General features: G+C 42.8%; 1 protein-coding gene across 1 annotated transcript in view; it reads right to left on the reverse strand.

Annotated features, from left to right (window-relative positions):
* Positions 1-13,620, reverse strand: part of TENM4 (teneurin transmembrane protein 4) — a 229,066-nt gene that overhangs the window by 105,316 nt on the left and 110,130 nt on the right. The window contains exons 10-11 of the mRNA XM_012744510.3: positions 8,402-8,428; positions 422-568 (exon numbers count right to left, since the gene is read on the reverse strand). Of these exons, the coding sequence (XP_012599964.2) occupies positions 422-568; positions 8,402-8,428 (174 nt within the window). The remainder of the gene's footprint in view (positions 1-421; positions 569-8,401; positions 8,429-13,620) is intronic.

A 13,620-nucleotide genomic window follows, 5' to 3' on the forward strand; every position in this document is an offset into this window, starting at 1 on the left:
CCCCTGGTATGCTTAGTGATGAATACCACCAGAGTCAGAGGAGACGAGACCTTGACCAAAGGTACGCATTCCTCTGCAGCTGCCTCGATTGGGAGGAGCCAGGGAGAAAACATAACTGGCCAGGCAACTCATTCCACTGTTGCATTGTGTGAAAATTCTTTCTTCCATATGCCTTCTCTTCTATGCTGGCTGCTGCATGGCAATTTATTTCATTTACAGTAGTTCATTTTAATTAATTCATTGGAACAACTAGTGATATGCACTCATTCCTTAGGCCACATGTGTAGTTTCTGCTTGTCCTGGGCCCCCCCACGACTGGACAACTGGTGTGCTGGTGGCCTGCTAACTCAGTGATGCCCACATTCCACCTTGTGCCCCCTGCCCCCTGGAGTGCCAGGGCCCATGGGTCCCAGGGTCCTACCTCCATCGTTGTCTTTGCTGTCACCACAGGCGGTTTCCATGGAAGTGTCACAGCCTGCTCCTCTCCAGCCCAGCTGGCAGACGCAGTGCCACCCATTCAGGTCCAAGGTACATCTGCCATTACCATTGCACAACCCAGGGCAACCTTCTGCAAGACAAAGTACACAGAGTCGAGGTCTGGTCTCCCAGAGCCAACAGCCGTTATGCACACGCTACCTGCCGACTTTCAAAATGCTTTCACATCCATCAGCACATTGATGCCACAGCAGCCCAGGGAGGCAGTGTCATTAGGGATTGCCGCTTTGCAGAGAAGGCAACTGAGGCTCAGACTGGTAAAAGGACTTACCAAAACTGCAGTCAGAAGTGGCAGGGATAGGCCGGGAACCCACACCTCCTGCATCTAACCCCCATCCCCCTCCAACCAGGATTCTAGAGCTGGAGTCAGTGGACGTGGGCCTGGCAGAATCTGACCAATAGGGCTGTTTGCCTGATCCTTGCTCATTATTCGTTCTCGTGTGTTTCTCCTGTCTCTAGCAGCTGTTTGGAACAAAGGAAACACCTCTCTGTTTACTCCTCATGTCCCTCCGCACTTCTGGGTGTCATTCTAAAAAGGCTACACTTTTTCCAACTCTTGTTACCAGGTCAATTTTATTGGACCTTAGGCATTACGTTTATTTTGTCTTATTTTCTCCTAAACAACTGTCTTTGCTTTGAGAAAGAGGGCTTGGGTCTTTTTCTCACCATCTTGTCTGGAGCTACACTTAGGAGAGGGCTCTGTACCCAGAGGAGCCCCAGTGACTGTCCCAAAAGAGACTAACTAGGGCTGTCTGCCCGTGCGATCCAGGTACGTGCAGGCTGCTCTGCTCCCATTACTTTCATCTGCACACCTATCTGCCTGTCTGTCACTTGTTAAGCACGTTCTCTGAGTTAGCACTGGAGGTACAGAAATGAATAAGACCTATTCTTATTCTTGAGGAGCATGCAGCCTATCAAAGGAGACAAATCTGTACAAGTGAAACATTTCGCTGCTAGGTGCCCTAAAGGAAATGTACAAAATATGGTGGGAACTTAACACAGGTGTGGCCATCCAAGAGAGCTGTGGATATCTAATCAAGAAGGATCAGGCAATAGCCTGGTCTCTATGTTGGTTATGCTTTGACCATATGATAAGGTGGGGAGTTTTTATTGCTTTTAAAGTAGATACAAGGTTTTTGATTACCATCCTTTGAAGCCCCTCTGAATTTGTGGTTCAGAAATCTACGTCTGAGAATATGTTAAGTTACATACATGGTGCATTTTAGCCTCTATTTTGTCACTTGGTTTTCATTCAAATCCTTACTTTAATAAATCTGCCAACTTCCTTCTCGGAGGGGCTATCGAAGATCACCTGTCACTGTCATGCCTTCCATCTCCTCTTTGCCCCTGCTCAGTCTCAGGGAAAGGTATGGATGTGAAATCTCTCTATTAGCTATACAGCTTAATTTGTTTTATTATTATGAGCAGCAAATTGCTCCAAATATGGCGACAAACTGAATCTTCTACCATAAAATAATGGGAAATCGACCCATTATTCTTAAGTGGGGCAACAAATGTGAAAGAGGCTGTCTAGTACAAGACCTGGCTCGAGGTAGGCACTTACTAAATGGTTGATCCATCCAAATCTAAAACTTTACTGGTTCAAGGACTTTTGATCATTGACTGTCATTCCAAAGTGAAAGAAAAGAACATGTTTATTTACACTTGAGATGTTCAGCACAGCACACAGTCAATCAATCTGGCCATTGTGTTTTCCATTCAAAGGAAGAAACATTTATCAAGTGTGTACTCCAACTCTAGAAGGGATTCCTCAAGGAGTTTGGAAGCATATGTAGACTATGTGGTCTCTGCACAGCAGAAGCCTGTTGGGAAAGATGGGAAGCCACCAGCATGTCCATCCTCAAAAGTGACTGAGAAAGAAGTGGGCTCCAGGAACAGTGCTGTGACGTGCAGGTGACTATCCAGGCATTCTAACTAAGTGCAACATCAGCCATCCCTAGCGATCTAAGCAATCATAGCCTCCTCCAATTAGCCTCATTTCAATTTTTGTCCACATGGCTGGGCACAGTGGCCCACGCCTATAATCTCAGTACTTTGGGAGGCTGAGGCAGGAGGATCAATTGAGGCCAGGGTTTGAAATCCGCCCCCTGGGCAACACAGGGAGACCCCTGTCTCTACATACACACACACAAAAAATTTGATTTTTGTCCAAAGGCTGGGACTTATTTTTAATTAAGCCTCATTTGTAGTTGGAATTATTCTTGGAGGGAGTAGGTTCCAATCTTTAAGAATGGTAATAAACCGCTTTCTTTTGCTCTAAGACATAGCCTTTTATAAGATGCAAAGAATATCTCTTGCTAAGAGTGCAGGCTTGAGAGCCATACCAAAGGCTGGCTGTGCCAGTCAGCGGCTGTGTGACTCAGGCTCATTATTTAATTTATTTGAGACTCAGCCTTTTTACTTACAAAATGAGGGTATTAGAGGGATTAAATAAGATAATGTATGTATAATACACAAAGCCTGGCATATAGCTCAAACACGATATCTGAATCTTCCACTCACCTTTACCTTCTATCTGGGGTAGAAGGCATATAATATCGTAAGTTGTACCTGTAACCTCAGGTAGGGCTCACAGAAAGGCAAAATAGGACATGGAGGCAGTTATCTAGATCAGAGTCAGCAAAATTGCTCTGTAAAGGTCCGGAGGGTTTAGGCTTGTGAGCCACATGGTCTCTGTTGCAACTACTCAACTCTGCCATGTAGCTTGCAAGCAGCCACATGCAATTTGTAAGTGAACGCACATGGCTATGTTCCAATAAACTTGATTTACAAAACTAGGTGATGGGCCAGATTTGGTCTGTGGGCTAAAACTGCCAAACTCTGGTTTAGATGCTTCAAGACAGTGATGACAATGACAATTTCCATATACTGAATGTCTACTATGGCTGGCTACTCCGTTAGGCACTTTACATAGATTATTTCTAAAATAGGTAACTTCTTAAAATTTTTAGATCCTAATTTTCTAGGGTAGTTCCAATCTTACACCACTTAATTCTAAAGTTTTTAATAAAAACCATGTGTCATAACACAGCAAGGACTTTGGAGTTGGACAAATCTCAGTTCAAATTCCAGCATTTTACTTATAACCCCATGTGATGACTGGCAAATTATGTAACTCTAGGCTTCAGTTTTCTCATCTGTAAAATGGAGACAATACCTAATTCAAAGAGTTGTGGAGAGGATTAATTGAGATAATGTAGACAAATTATTTCTCATAGTGGGTAACATAAGTTGGCATTCAATAAATGGTAGCTATTTTTATTATTGTTATTGTTGGATTTATTTGTTTTAACTTTGTATAACTTCACTAAGAAATTCACAAACAAGAAAACCCTTTGCCTGCCTGTCCAAATTATATCGATGTTTGGGTTAAAAGCTGTGGTCCTCATAAATATAACCTTACCAAAGACAGTGGAGACAAGCCCAGTATTTGTCTCCTGGGGTTACGGGGTCCATATGTAGTATGGTGGGAGGTGGCATGATGGGTTCAGGGCCATGCGTCCCTGTGCATGCCACCATCTCATGCTTTCCTAGCATACGGCCCTTCTCTCAATAGCAATTGTCCCAAGTATACTTAAATGATCAATTTTGCCATCAGTTTAATTGTCTTACTCCCTCCATTAGAATGTACACTCCATAAAGGCAACCTTGGGGCTAAACCAGTGCCTGCACATAGCAGGCACTCAATATATATTTGTTGAAATGAATCAATGAATGAGATAGGAGACCTAGGTTCTAGTACCTCCTGACTCTCTTGTAGGTAAGTTGGGAAAGCCACTTTCCCTCTTTGGCCTCAATTTTCTCAATTATGAAATAAGGGTTTGGATGAGATGATCCATTAGGTCCTCCCAGCATAACTGACCCAATAGAGAAGGTCAAAACAATTTCAAATTGGATGGTTCTGTTCTTAAATTCAACAGACCATACTCAGCAGCTACTACATGCCAGACCTTGTGTTAATTCTGGGATATACAGAGATGAGATATACCCCCTGCCCTCAATAATTTTATATTTTATTTTTCTGTACCATACTTTGTTCCAAGAAGAATTTAAAATGGGTCTTTAATCTCAAACAATACTTCTCAAAGTGAACTGTGTGAAATACTAGTTTCTATAAGGTCCTCAAAAACAAGCTTCTGTAGCCAAATGCGTTTGGAAAACATGGCACCCTGTATTCTTATCCTAGAAAGTCACACTGAATATCAATATATTAAAGGCTCTGAAAAGTTTTATCATAAGAAACCTTACTTGATTACTAGAGCATTTTCCAATTTGACCTTAGAACTCTTTTCCTCCCAACAACCCTGTAATATTCCATTCCATGAAACCCCCTTCAGGAAGCCCTGCACACATTCCATGATGCTCTGAAGCTACCTGAAGGAGCAGGTGTTCTCAGGGAGGGTCAGCTCTAGATGTGGAATCACAGGGGCACTACCCACAGTCAGTTTCTTCAAATGGACCAAGCTATACCCTGAGTATCTGCACAGTCCTATCAGTTTCAGAGGGACTTTAAGTACCTGTGGGTGGAATGAGGTTTGCTCTCATCCAGCAAATTGCTTCTGGGATAATCACAGTCCCATTAGCCAGCATGAGGAAGCCGCCTCTAGGGTGACTTGCTGACTTTCTTAGAGCAATATGCCCATCCTTACCCACTGCTGAGGCTGATTAATTCCACAGACCCCCAAACTCATCAATAATTCAGAGAGCCCAAGTGACATTAACAATCCCTTCTGGAAGGATCCTACCAGGTATTTGCTAGAGCCAAAATAATGTAATTTTAAGGTTTAGAGAAGGGCTGAGCTTTTCAAAAGAAACCATGCCCTTTAAATGACAGGGGACTGCTTTATCATCAACCTTTTGCTTAAGCCTAGGAAGCATTCCCCCTTGCAGCTAGCATCAGGTGTGACTAGAAGACTTTCAGAATCTTCGAAGGTATTTATCTTTTAGTGAAGTGGCAAGGGGCTACATAATATGCCTATCATATAAAAAATGCCCTGTTTCTTTATGTTTTGCTTCTGGTCCTCTTATACTGCTTTATTTCCACATTCACTTCCCTAGACAGGGCCATCATCATCTCTTACCTAGTTGGCAGCCATAGTCTGCTCACTGGTCTTCTCGTCCTCAATATTCCCCCCTCAATTCTTCTTTCACAATATGGCCACATTGATTCTTCCAAATCCAAATGTGATCAAATCATTATCCTACTTCTAAAAACCTTCAGTGGCTCTCTCATACCCTTGTAATTCCACAATCTATTATACAAGGCCCCTAACCAAATTGAGAGAGGGAGGTCTCTTGCTAAGTGGTTCTTGGCTTTTTCTTAACCCTCATCACACTTTGTTGGAATTACTTGTTTTGGTGTCCTCTGCAAGGACACCAAGATCAGGGACCATATCTATTGTGCAGTTTCCACACTTCCTGGCATTTAAGGAGTTCAACGTATTTGTTGAGTGAATGTTGTTTCTTTAGTCTCTACCAATAGAACAGGAAAGCAATGAACAAAAGCTTGTTTGTCTTTGGGCCTGGCGCAGTGGCTCACGCCTGTAATTCTAGCACTCTGGGAGGCCGAGGCAGGTGGATTGCTCGAGGTCAGGAGTTCAAAACCAGCCTGAGCAAGAGCGAGACCCCGTCTCTACTATAAATAGAAAGGAATTAATTGGCCAACTAATATATATAAAAAAAAATTAGCCGGGCATGGTGGCGCATGCCAGTAGTCCCAGCTACTCAGGAGGCTGAGGCAGGAGGATCGCTTGAGCCCAGGAGTTTGAGGTTGCTGTGAGCTAGGCTGACGCCATGGTATTCACTCTAGCCTGGGCAACAAAGAGAGACTCCGTTTCAAAAAAAAAAAAAAAAAAAAAAGCTTGTTTGTCTGTGAACTGCAAAATACTCCACTCTGACAAGTCCTGAGCTTACATGGTACAGGTCTCTGAATTCTTTTTTTTAGAATTAGTATCCATTATACCAGAACGTCAGCCAGATGAGGGCTTGGTTCAGACCTAGATTGTGCCAAGAAACATTCATCTTTTAAAGCAGTTTGTGATTCATTGACCGAATCCAACTAAAGGTCTGGTGATGATATTTTCTAACTAAAGATCAGAACATGTAGTTTGAGACAGAATAGGGGCCACTTCCCAGTGATGGTGCCAGTTTGGAAGATACGGTTTGGAGGAAACAATATTGGAAATTATGGGACACTCTAGGTGACTTACAGTGATAGAAAGTGGAATGTTGGAAACATGGACAGGCCAGTTAATCCGAAGTCCTGGCTCTGCCACTTACTGGAAGTCTGACCTAGGATGAGCCACTCAACTCCCTCAACTTCAGTTCCTTTTTTAATCAAATCGGTATAATTATGTCTATTCCCTTTAAAAAAAAATCACAGATGTGAAAAAACTTCACACAGTAGGAAAAATTTCTATCAAATAGATAGTTACATAATTAAATTCAGTCCATCCTGAAGATTTCTCTGATAACCTGTTTTAAAGAGGCTCAGAGGTACTACACTTTTTCTCGCTGGAATGATTTTATTCTCAGCTGAGGACCAGCACATGAAATGGGATAGGCCCCGTTTCCACACCCCTGATGGGTCCTAGCAACACATTTGTTGTATTGGGCAATGTTGTTCTAGCTGAAAAACATTTAGTCAGTTATGTTTCCCTGAAACCCTTTCTATAAGTTTTCAAACAGCAGTTGCTCTCTCTTATACAAAGTCAACTTAGCCTTTTCCTTTACAGTTGCAAAATTAACCTGGCTAATGAAGTCCAAATCAGGAGTGTAAATAAGAGTAAAAATATGATAAAATAGCATAACTCACATTTATTGAGCTCCTACCCATATACTAAGCACTTTATATTCATTATTTTACCTAATCCCCATCCTAACCCTGTGGGGTGAGTCCTGCTAGCATCCTTGTTGTATACATACAGACTCTGAAGTGAAGAGAGGCTAAATAATCTGCCCAAGGTCACCTAGCTCATCAAGTGCTGGAGTTGGGATTTAGACCCAGGCAGTACGACTCCAGAGTATGTGTCCCTAACTACTGAGCACATATTTCTTACCAGTGGCTGTGTTAGGGCCTGAGGATAAAAAGACAAATATGACGTGGTATTTCTCCTCAAGGAGCATGGTGTCTCTTAAGAGCACACATATCTGATCATTCTGAGACTTATTCTTAGAGCAATGAGGCCTATTTGGAAAATTAGGCACCATCTAATTAATGTAAATGTTTAAATTGGAAGGAATTACTTTGCCTTTAGGGAACACTCTTCAAAGATAAAACTTACCAAAGTCAGGCCTTCTCTGAAAAGGAAAACAAACTAACTGAGCAAGCAACCATCCACTCCTTGAGATCAGGGGTCTGCTTTTCCTCTTGTCTGCAGAGCCTGGCCCATGTGCCCAGTATAGAGCAGGGGCTGCACATATGGTTGCTGGATGAATGAACATAGTAGCAACAGAATATAGGCCTTGAGATTTCTGAACTTGCTCTTGGGTCTCTCCCTCTCTCAGGCCACCCATCATGGTTCCCGGGATCTTAGTTCTGATGAGCCAGGGGTCATAAGGAATGGGCAGGGTCACATGAGATGGGGTGGAAAGGGTGAGGGGTGTATGTTTGTGGGGAGAGGGGAGGACAGCAGCACAATGGTAATGTCACAAACTGATCTGAGCCACCTGGGGGGAGAACGACACTCCAGGTACATCAACTACCTTGTGACCAAGGGCATCTCCTTTGGGCAGTGGATGCTGTGACAAAATTGGGGATACAGCAGCATCTAGACATCATGCTTATGGGGTGTATATACATTTTTATATACACATTTCTTCTTTTATGCTCATACACAAACACACACACAAAGACAACAGGAAAATAGAGGAAGGAAGACCATACCTTTAACTACCCTATCCAGATAGTGAGCTTGGGAGATAAAAGACAGGACATTTAAGGTAGGCTTGAGTAATTGCAATACTTCCTGCCACATAACCATGCCAGGTGCTAGGGAAACAAAGGGTGCTGTGTCTCACTTTTGGGACAGGCCTCTGTCACAGTGGGGAAAATGAAACCAAAGACAGGACAACACGAGAGAGAAGGAGGGAGAGCAGGCAATTCTCCAGAAGGGCCAAAAGGAACTTCAACTCATTCTGTGATCCAGGCGTCCGGGTGTTCGTATAAACAAGAAGACATATGGATAGGGAAATAGGAGAAAGGAGGATGGTAAGCTGCATAAGTGGCCACATCCCTGTTCTGTCAGGTTTGCTCAGCTTTATGGAAAACCAGAACTTGCCCCTTTGTCTATGCAGAGCAGCATCCGACCTCCCTCCAGGGGGAGCAGCTACACCAAGAACAAGTACACCCCATCTGGGCAGAAGTGTTCCCAAGAGGCTGGAAATTTAGAAATATGCAAAATTTGAATAATCTCTGATATGCACTAAGGAATTCGGTTGAGTCTTTGGTCAAACACACTGCTAGATTATCTGTTTGCCATTCTTGAATTTTCCACTTACACATGTGCCCACATATGCTTGAATGCAGAATGCTTGGTGTTCTACGTAAGATGCCTCCCTCCTTTGTGCATCTGACACAGAAGGGGAGGTACAGGGCAATGGATGTCGCTGTGAAAAAAAACAGCAAAAAGAAAAGAAAATCTGACTACTTCTCAGCGCTTATTAACTCAAAAGATAGAATGATGTGTGCTTTGTCTTCCAACAGAGGGGTTGTATCCAAGCCTTGAATTATTTGGCCATCTAAGGTCTTGCTTACTTGTGAGGATGGGTGTCAAAGGTTGCTCTGAAATAAAGCCCACTGTGCATGCATGTGGGTGCCCAGCTGTGTGTGTAGACCAGGGCAGCCCTCTTCATTCCCAGCACAAATCAGTGAAACCATTCCACCTTTCCCATCTAGGCTTCAGTCATGGCCATTTGGGGGGCTCCCCTTTCCCTGTCTCCCTACACATCCCCCTAGTATGTTCCCACAAAGGCAGACAGAAGCAGTGTCCTGAAGGAGCTGATGCATTCAGCCAGGCTGCACGCCATCCTCAGCTCCGTTTTACACATCAATCGAAAGCCCATCAAACAGGACTGGACTGCAATGGTGTGGCCTTATCTGGAATCCCTAGGGTTCTATAAACTGTAAGAACATTCTTACTCTCTTTGTAAAAAAATATAAATTTTTTTTTCAATCCTCTGGATAAAACAGACATTGTTGCTGTTCATCAATATATATTAGCCTCAAAAGACTGGTGGATGCTCTTAGTTCAGGTATCCATGTGGTCTCTGTTTCAAGATGATATATGCTCCTGGAGGCTGCACAGCCAAGTGGAAAATTGGGAAGACGAGATTTTAACTTGGCCTGCATGCTTCTTTTCATTCTTATAGATGCTCCATGAGACAGGAGGATATAAGAGGAGAACATGAAGGAGAGTGGCTTACTAAGTGGGAGTGAATAAACAAAGCTGTGCAATGCCGAACAATGAAAAATAGGGACAGCCCACATGAAAAAAACAGTCTAGGAAACATCTCTGGCTAAAGGGAAGGATTTCTTGATTCTTGGTTCATCTGTCACTTTAGTCTTAGTCATGCTAATTCATCTAATTTTGCAAAGTGGTCTAAAATTTCTTAGATACCATCTCCCAGGATATACTATCAAAGAGCAAGAACAAATAGGATCTCCTGGTTCAGGTGGTTTTCTTAGCTTTCAGATCTGCAGAGTGTTTTGGAGAGTCCTAACCACAAGTCCTTATAATGACTGTGAATCCAGTTACAGAAGAGGTGGGTTGAGCCTAGGTTTCTCTTCCAGGGATGGCCAGGCTGGCGGAGACACCATCAATGAGATCCAAATGGTCATACCACCCTGCAGCATCCACTTTGAGGGAGTTCTGTGATGAGAAAAGCTTTCTTGACCGTCTCCAAACTAAACGGTGGTATCGTGGCTCTGGTGTTGATTACATCCACTCTCTCTATAGAATCCTCTCCCCAGGGCCATGGGCTGACTTCAGACACTTCTCTCTCTTCTAATGCCATTTCATTCTTAAGAACCATATAGTAATGAAGATTTCTATTACATGCAAATATATTTAATACCTTTAAAAAATTCTTACTAATGTCTCCAGACCACAGGTAGGAAGAGAAGCCAGTGGAAGTAATGCAGGCAGGCTCAGGTTACTATCAACATTGTGAGTTTTCAGGAGACAAGAGTAGACATTCAAAACGTCAAATTTTGACTCCACAAATTAAAACACATTCCTTTGCTACAAAGAGACCTCAAGCTGCGCTGAATCCCAAAGCTGATAACAACAGTTAATACCAAGTCCAAGAGTACTCTGGGAAGGGAATAGAGCTTTCTGCTTCTGGCTGTTGAAAATGGAAGTGACAACTGGGTCCCTGAACTCCAATGCCATTTATTTATAAAAGGCTTGTGTAGAAGTCCGTACTAGTGTTGCTTTTATTGTTTGAAAATCTTGGCACATATGCTCATGAGTGCAATTATTTTAAAATTCATGATTTTAAAATACCAACTTTTAGAAGAGATGAGGCAAAGTCTATAAGTTTGCATATGGAAGGTGGATTCAAGACTTCATAAAATCCTGGCATCTTTTTCCTCAGGACTTCTTTCCTCTTGGGCCACACGTATTTATTTTTTGACATTACACAAATGTTTCTTATGCTCCTGCTACATTCCTGTCACTATGCTAGAAGCTGTAGCTGTCACAATGCCATAGACTCCCAGCCTTCGGCACGAGGTTGTTCTGTGAGGTCTTAGGTCTCTTCGGCATTTCTACGACCATCAACATGAAAACTTCTTTCCTTGACTTGCCTGTACCAACAGAAGTTTCCAAAAGTTTCTCTTAGGATAATCTCAAGAAGCTTCCTGGGCCTCCTATCAAAGGTTACGGAGAACATGTCGAGAGGATTTCCATTCTTATTCTCCAGGAGCCTCAGGTCAGCTCTTACAGTTGCACCGCTGGTACACGTCAGGCCAGATTAAACAAGGATCACTGCAGCAGGTGACCTGCGTGGTGGTTATCCATCGTCTGAACTTCTTTCACACGGATGACAAACCGCCAAAAGAGATGTTCTTTTTAACATCTTAGATACATTAACTCTCTTCTCTCTTTGGATGAATTATCAGTGAATAAGTGGTCAGTGGCACCCACCCTGAGAGAAACTCACAAAGCCCAGTAACTTTCCTCCAGGTTCCCACCCCTACCACGTGTGGGCTGAAATCTCCCAGAACCATCAGCACACCAAACTCTTTCTCTGATAACATGAAGTAGATCCTGTTACATTTTCTCTTTCTCCTTGTCAGCGTCTGTCCTGTCGGATCACGGGTCCTGTTGTGAGTGACTGCTTTTGAGGAGGGAAAACCACAGGGTTATACCACAGGTGCCGATACCTCATTGAGTGATTTGTGAGCTCTTGGTTAAGGATGGTCTGATTACAGAAAAGAAACCTGAGAGCTACCATGCAAAAGTGGACAAAGCGCTCCGTAAGATTCTGTGGCCTTTCTTTCTAATTCCTCCTCATCGTGAAGTCTGGTTTTGCTCACTCAAGTAATTGCATCATCAGAGTAGTATTTTGATCTGTACTCCCAGAGGAGGCTTTTGTTTAAGAATCAGGATTTATATGATTGGACAGATCTCCTGAAGTCTAGTAAAGAATTCTGTATATTTGGCATCTTGAACAATCACAGCTTTGGGGGCAAGGTTGGAATTTTACAAATGTAATCAGAAGCTGGTATTTCCTACAGGTGTTTTGAGACTTTATAGACAAAGGGCACTGAGGTGAATAAAATAACCATTAAAGAATTGATCCAAAATGTTAGTAGTGTTTTCAAAGAAATAGGAAAAAATTAAACACCTTCTTAAATTTAACTGTGGTTTTCAGCTTTCTCAGAGGAAATCAGAGGTCAAGCCCCAGGCTTAAGGGACCTACAAAATTCCTTGAAAAGACATCCAAAAATATGCATTTGATGACTCGATGCTGAACATACACTTGAGAAACAAATACAAATCAATCCATCTTACCTTAACTTCTGGGCTAGGAAAACTGAGCTTTGTATGTGCAATTGTGAGTATTAGCATCGAGAGCAAAATTGAAAAATCCCTTTTTCTTTGTGGAATGTTTTAGGAGCAGGTGACTCAGTTTTGGGCTGTTGGTTGTGTGGTTCTGGGGGTAGCAGGGGAAGGGGCCGGAATTCTGTCACCCTGGGGACTATCTCCAGCCACCCCATTCTGTGACCCACAGACTGAGAAACTGAAGCCCCAAGCAACCATGTGGTCTGCCCATGTGCTTTCACCAAAGATCTATCTTTAAGATGCAAAGAGACAGGTAATTCCCAACATAAAGCATTAGGATTGAATGTGAAGTATTCTTGCTGTTAGACAAAAACGCTGTCATTAGAGAGGATGCCACTGTTAAATTCCCTTTTATTCTGACAACCAACCTCTCTTGAGAAAAATCAAGTAGCTTCCATAAAAGATAAGGTGGGCCAAAGCCTCCAAAAGAAGACATTTAATTCCTACTGTAATAATCTGCTCTGGGAAATGTCATTGGGGTAAAAAGTTCCTTACGCTGGGGACTTGGCCATAAAGAGCCCAGATTTGCCTTATTCTTTAAATTCTTTATTCCTGCTGTAAAGTAATCAGATCCTTCTTTCCTGTTTATGGAGGGCAGCCGTGTGTAAATAAACAGGCCCTCCCCTCTTTTGCTTCCACTGCATGGAGGTCTCTGAATCAGTGTCTTGGATACCAGTTCTTTCTCCGATGTGGGAAAAGATATAGTGCAGTGTTGGACCTAGCTGCATGATAATGGCCTACTACTGTATAATAATGAAATCTGATAACAAGAGAAAATTTAACACTTTGAATTTCTAACTTTTCACATCAGCAGCTTTTTTCTTTTCCTAAATTACCCTCGCAGGGAGTGAAGTTCCCTGGAAACATAAGAAAATGCTTCTTGTTCCCATCAAAGATTAAAGAAGGATTTCTCCTTCTCATTTCTATCGCAACAAGAAAAGGAAGGCACCTACCATTGTTCCTGTCATTTGCATCCCCTCCCTTCCCTGACATCCTACAAGGTTACTGACTGCTCCTTCTGCATGAGGGTGTCGGC

This window comes from Microcebus murinus, chromosome 4 (assembly GCF_040939455.1).
Source record: "Microcebus murinus isolate Inina chromosome 4, M.murinus_Inina_mat1.0, whole genome shotgun sequence".
Taxonomy (NCBI): Eukaryota; Metazoa; Chordata; class Mammalia; order Primates; family Cheirogaleidae; genus Microcebus; species Microcebus murinus.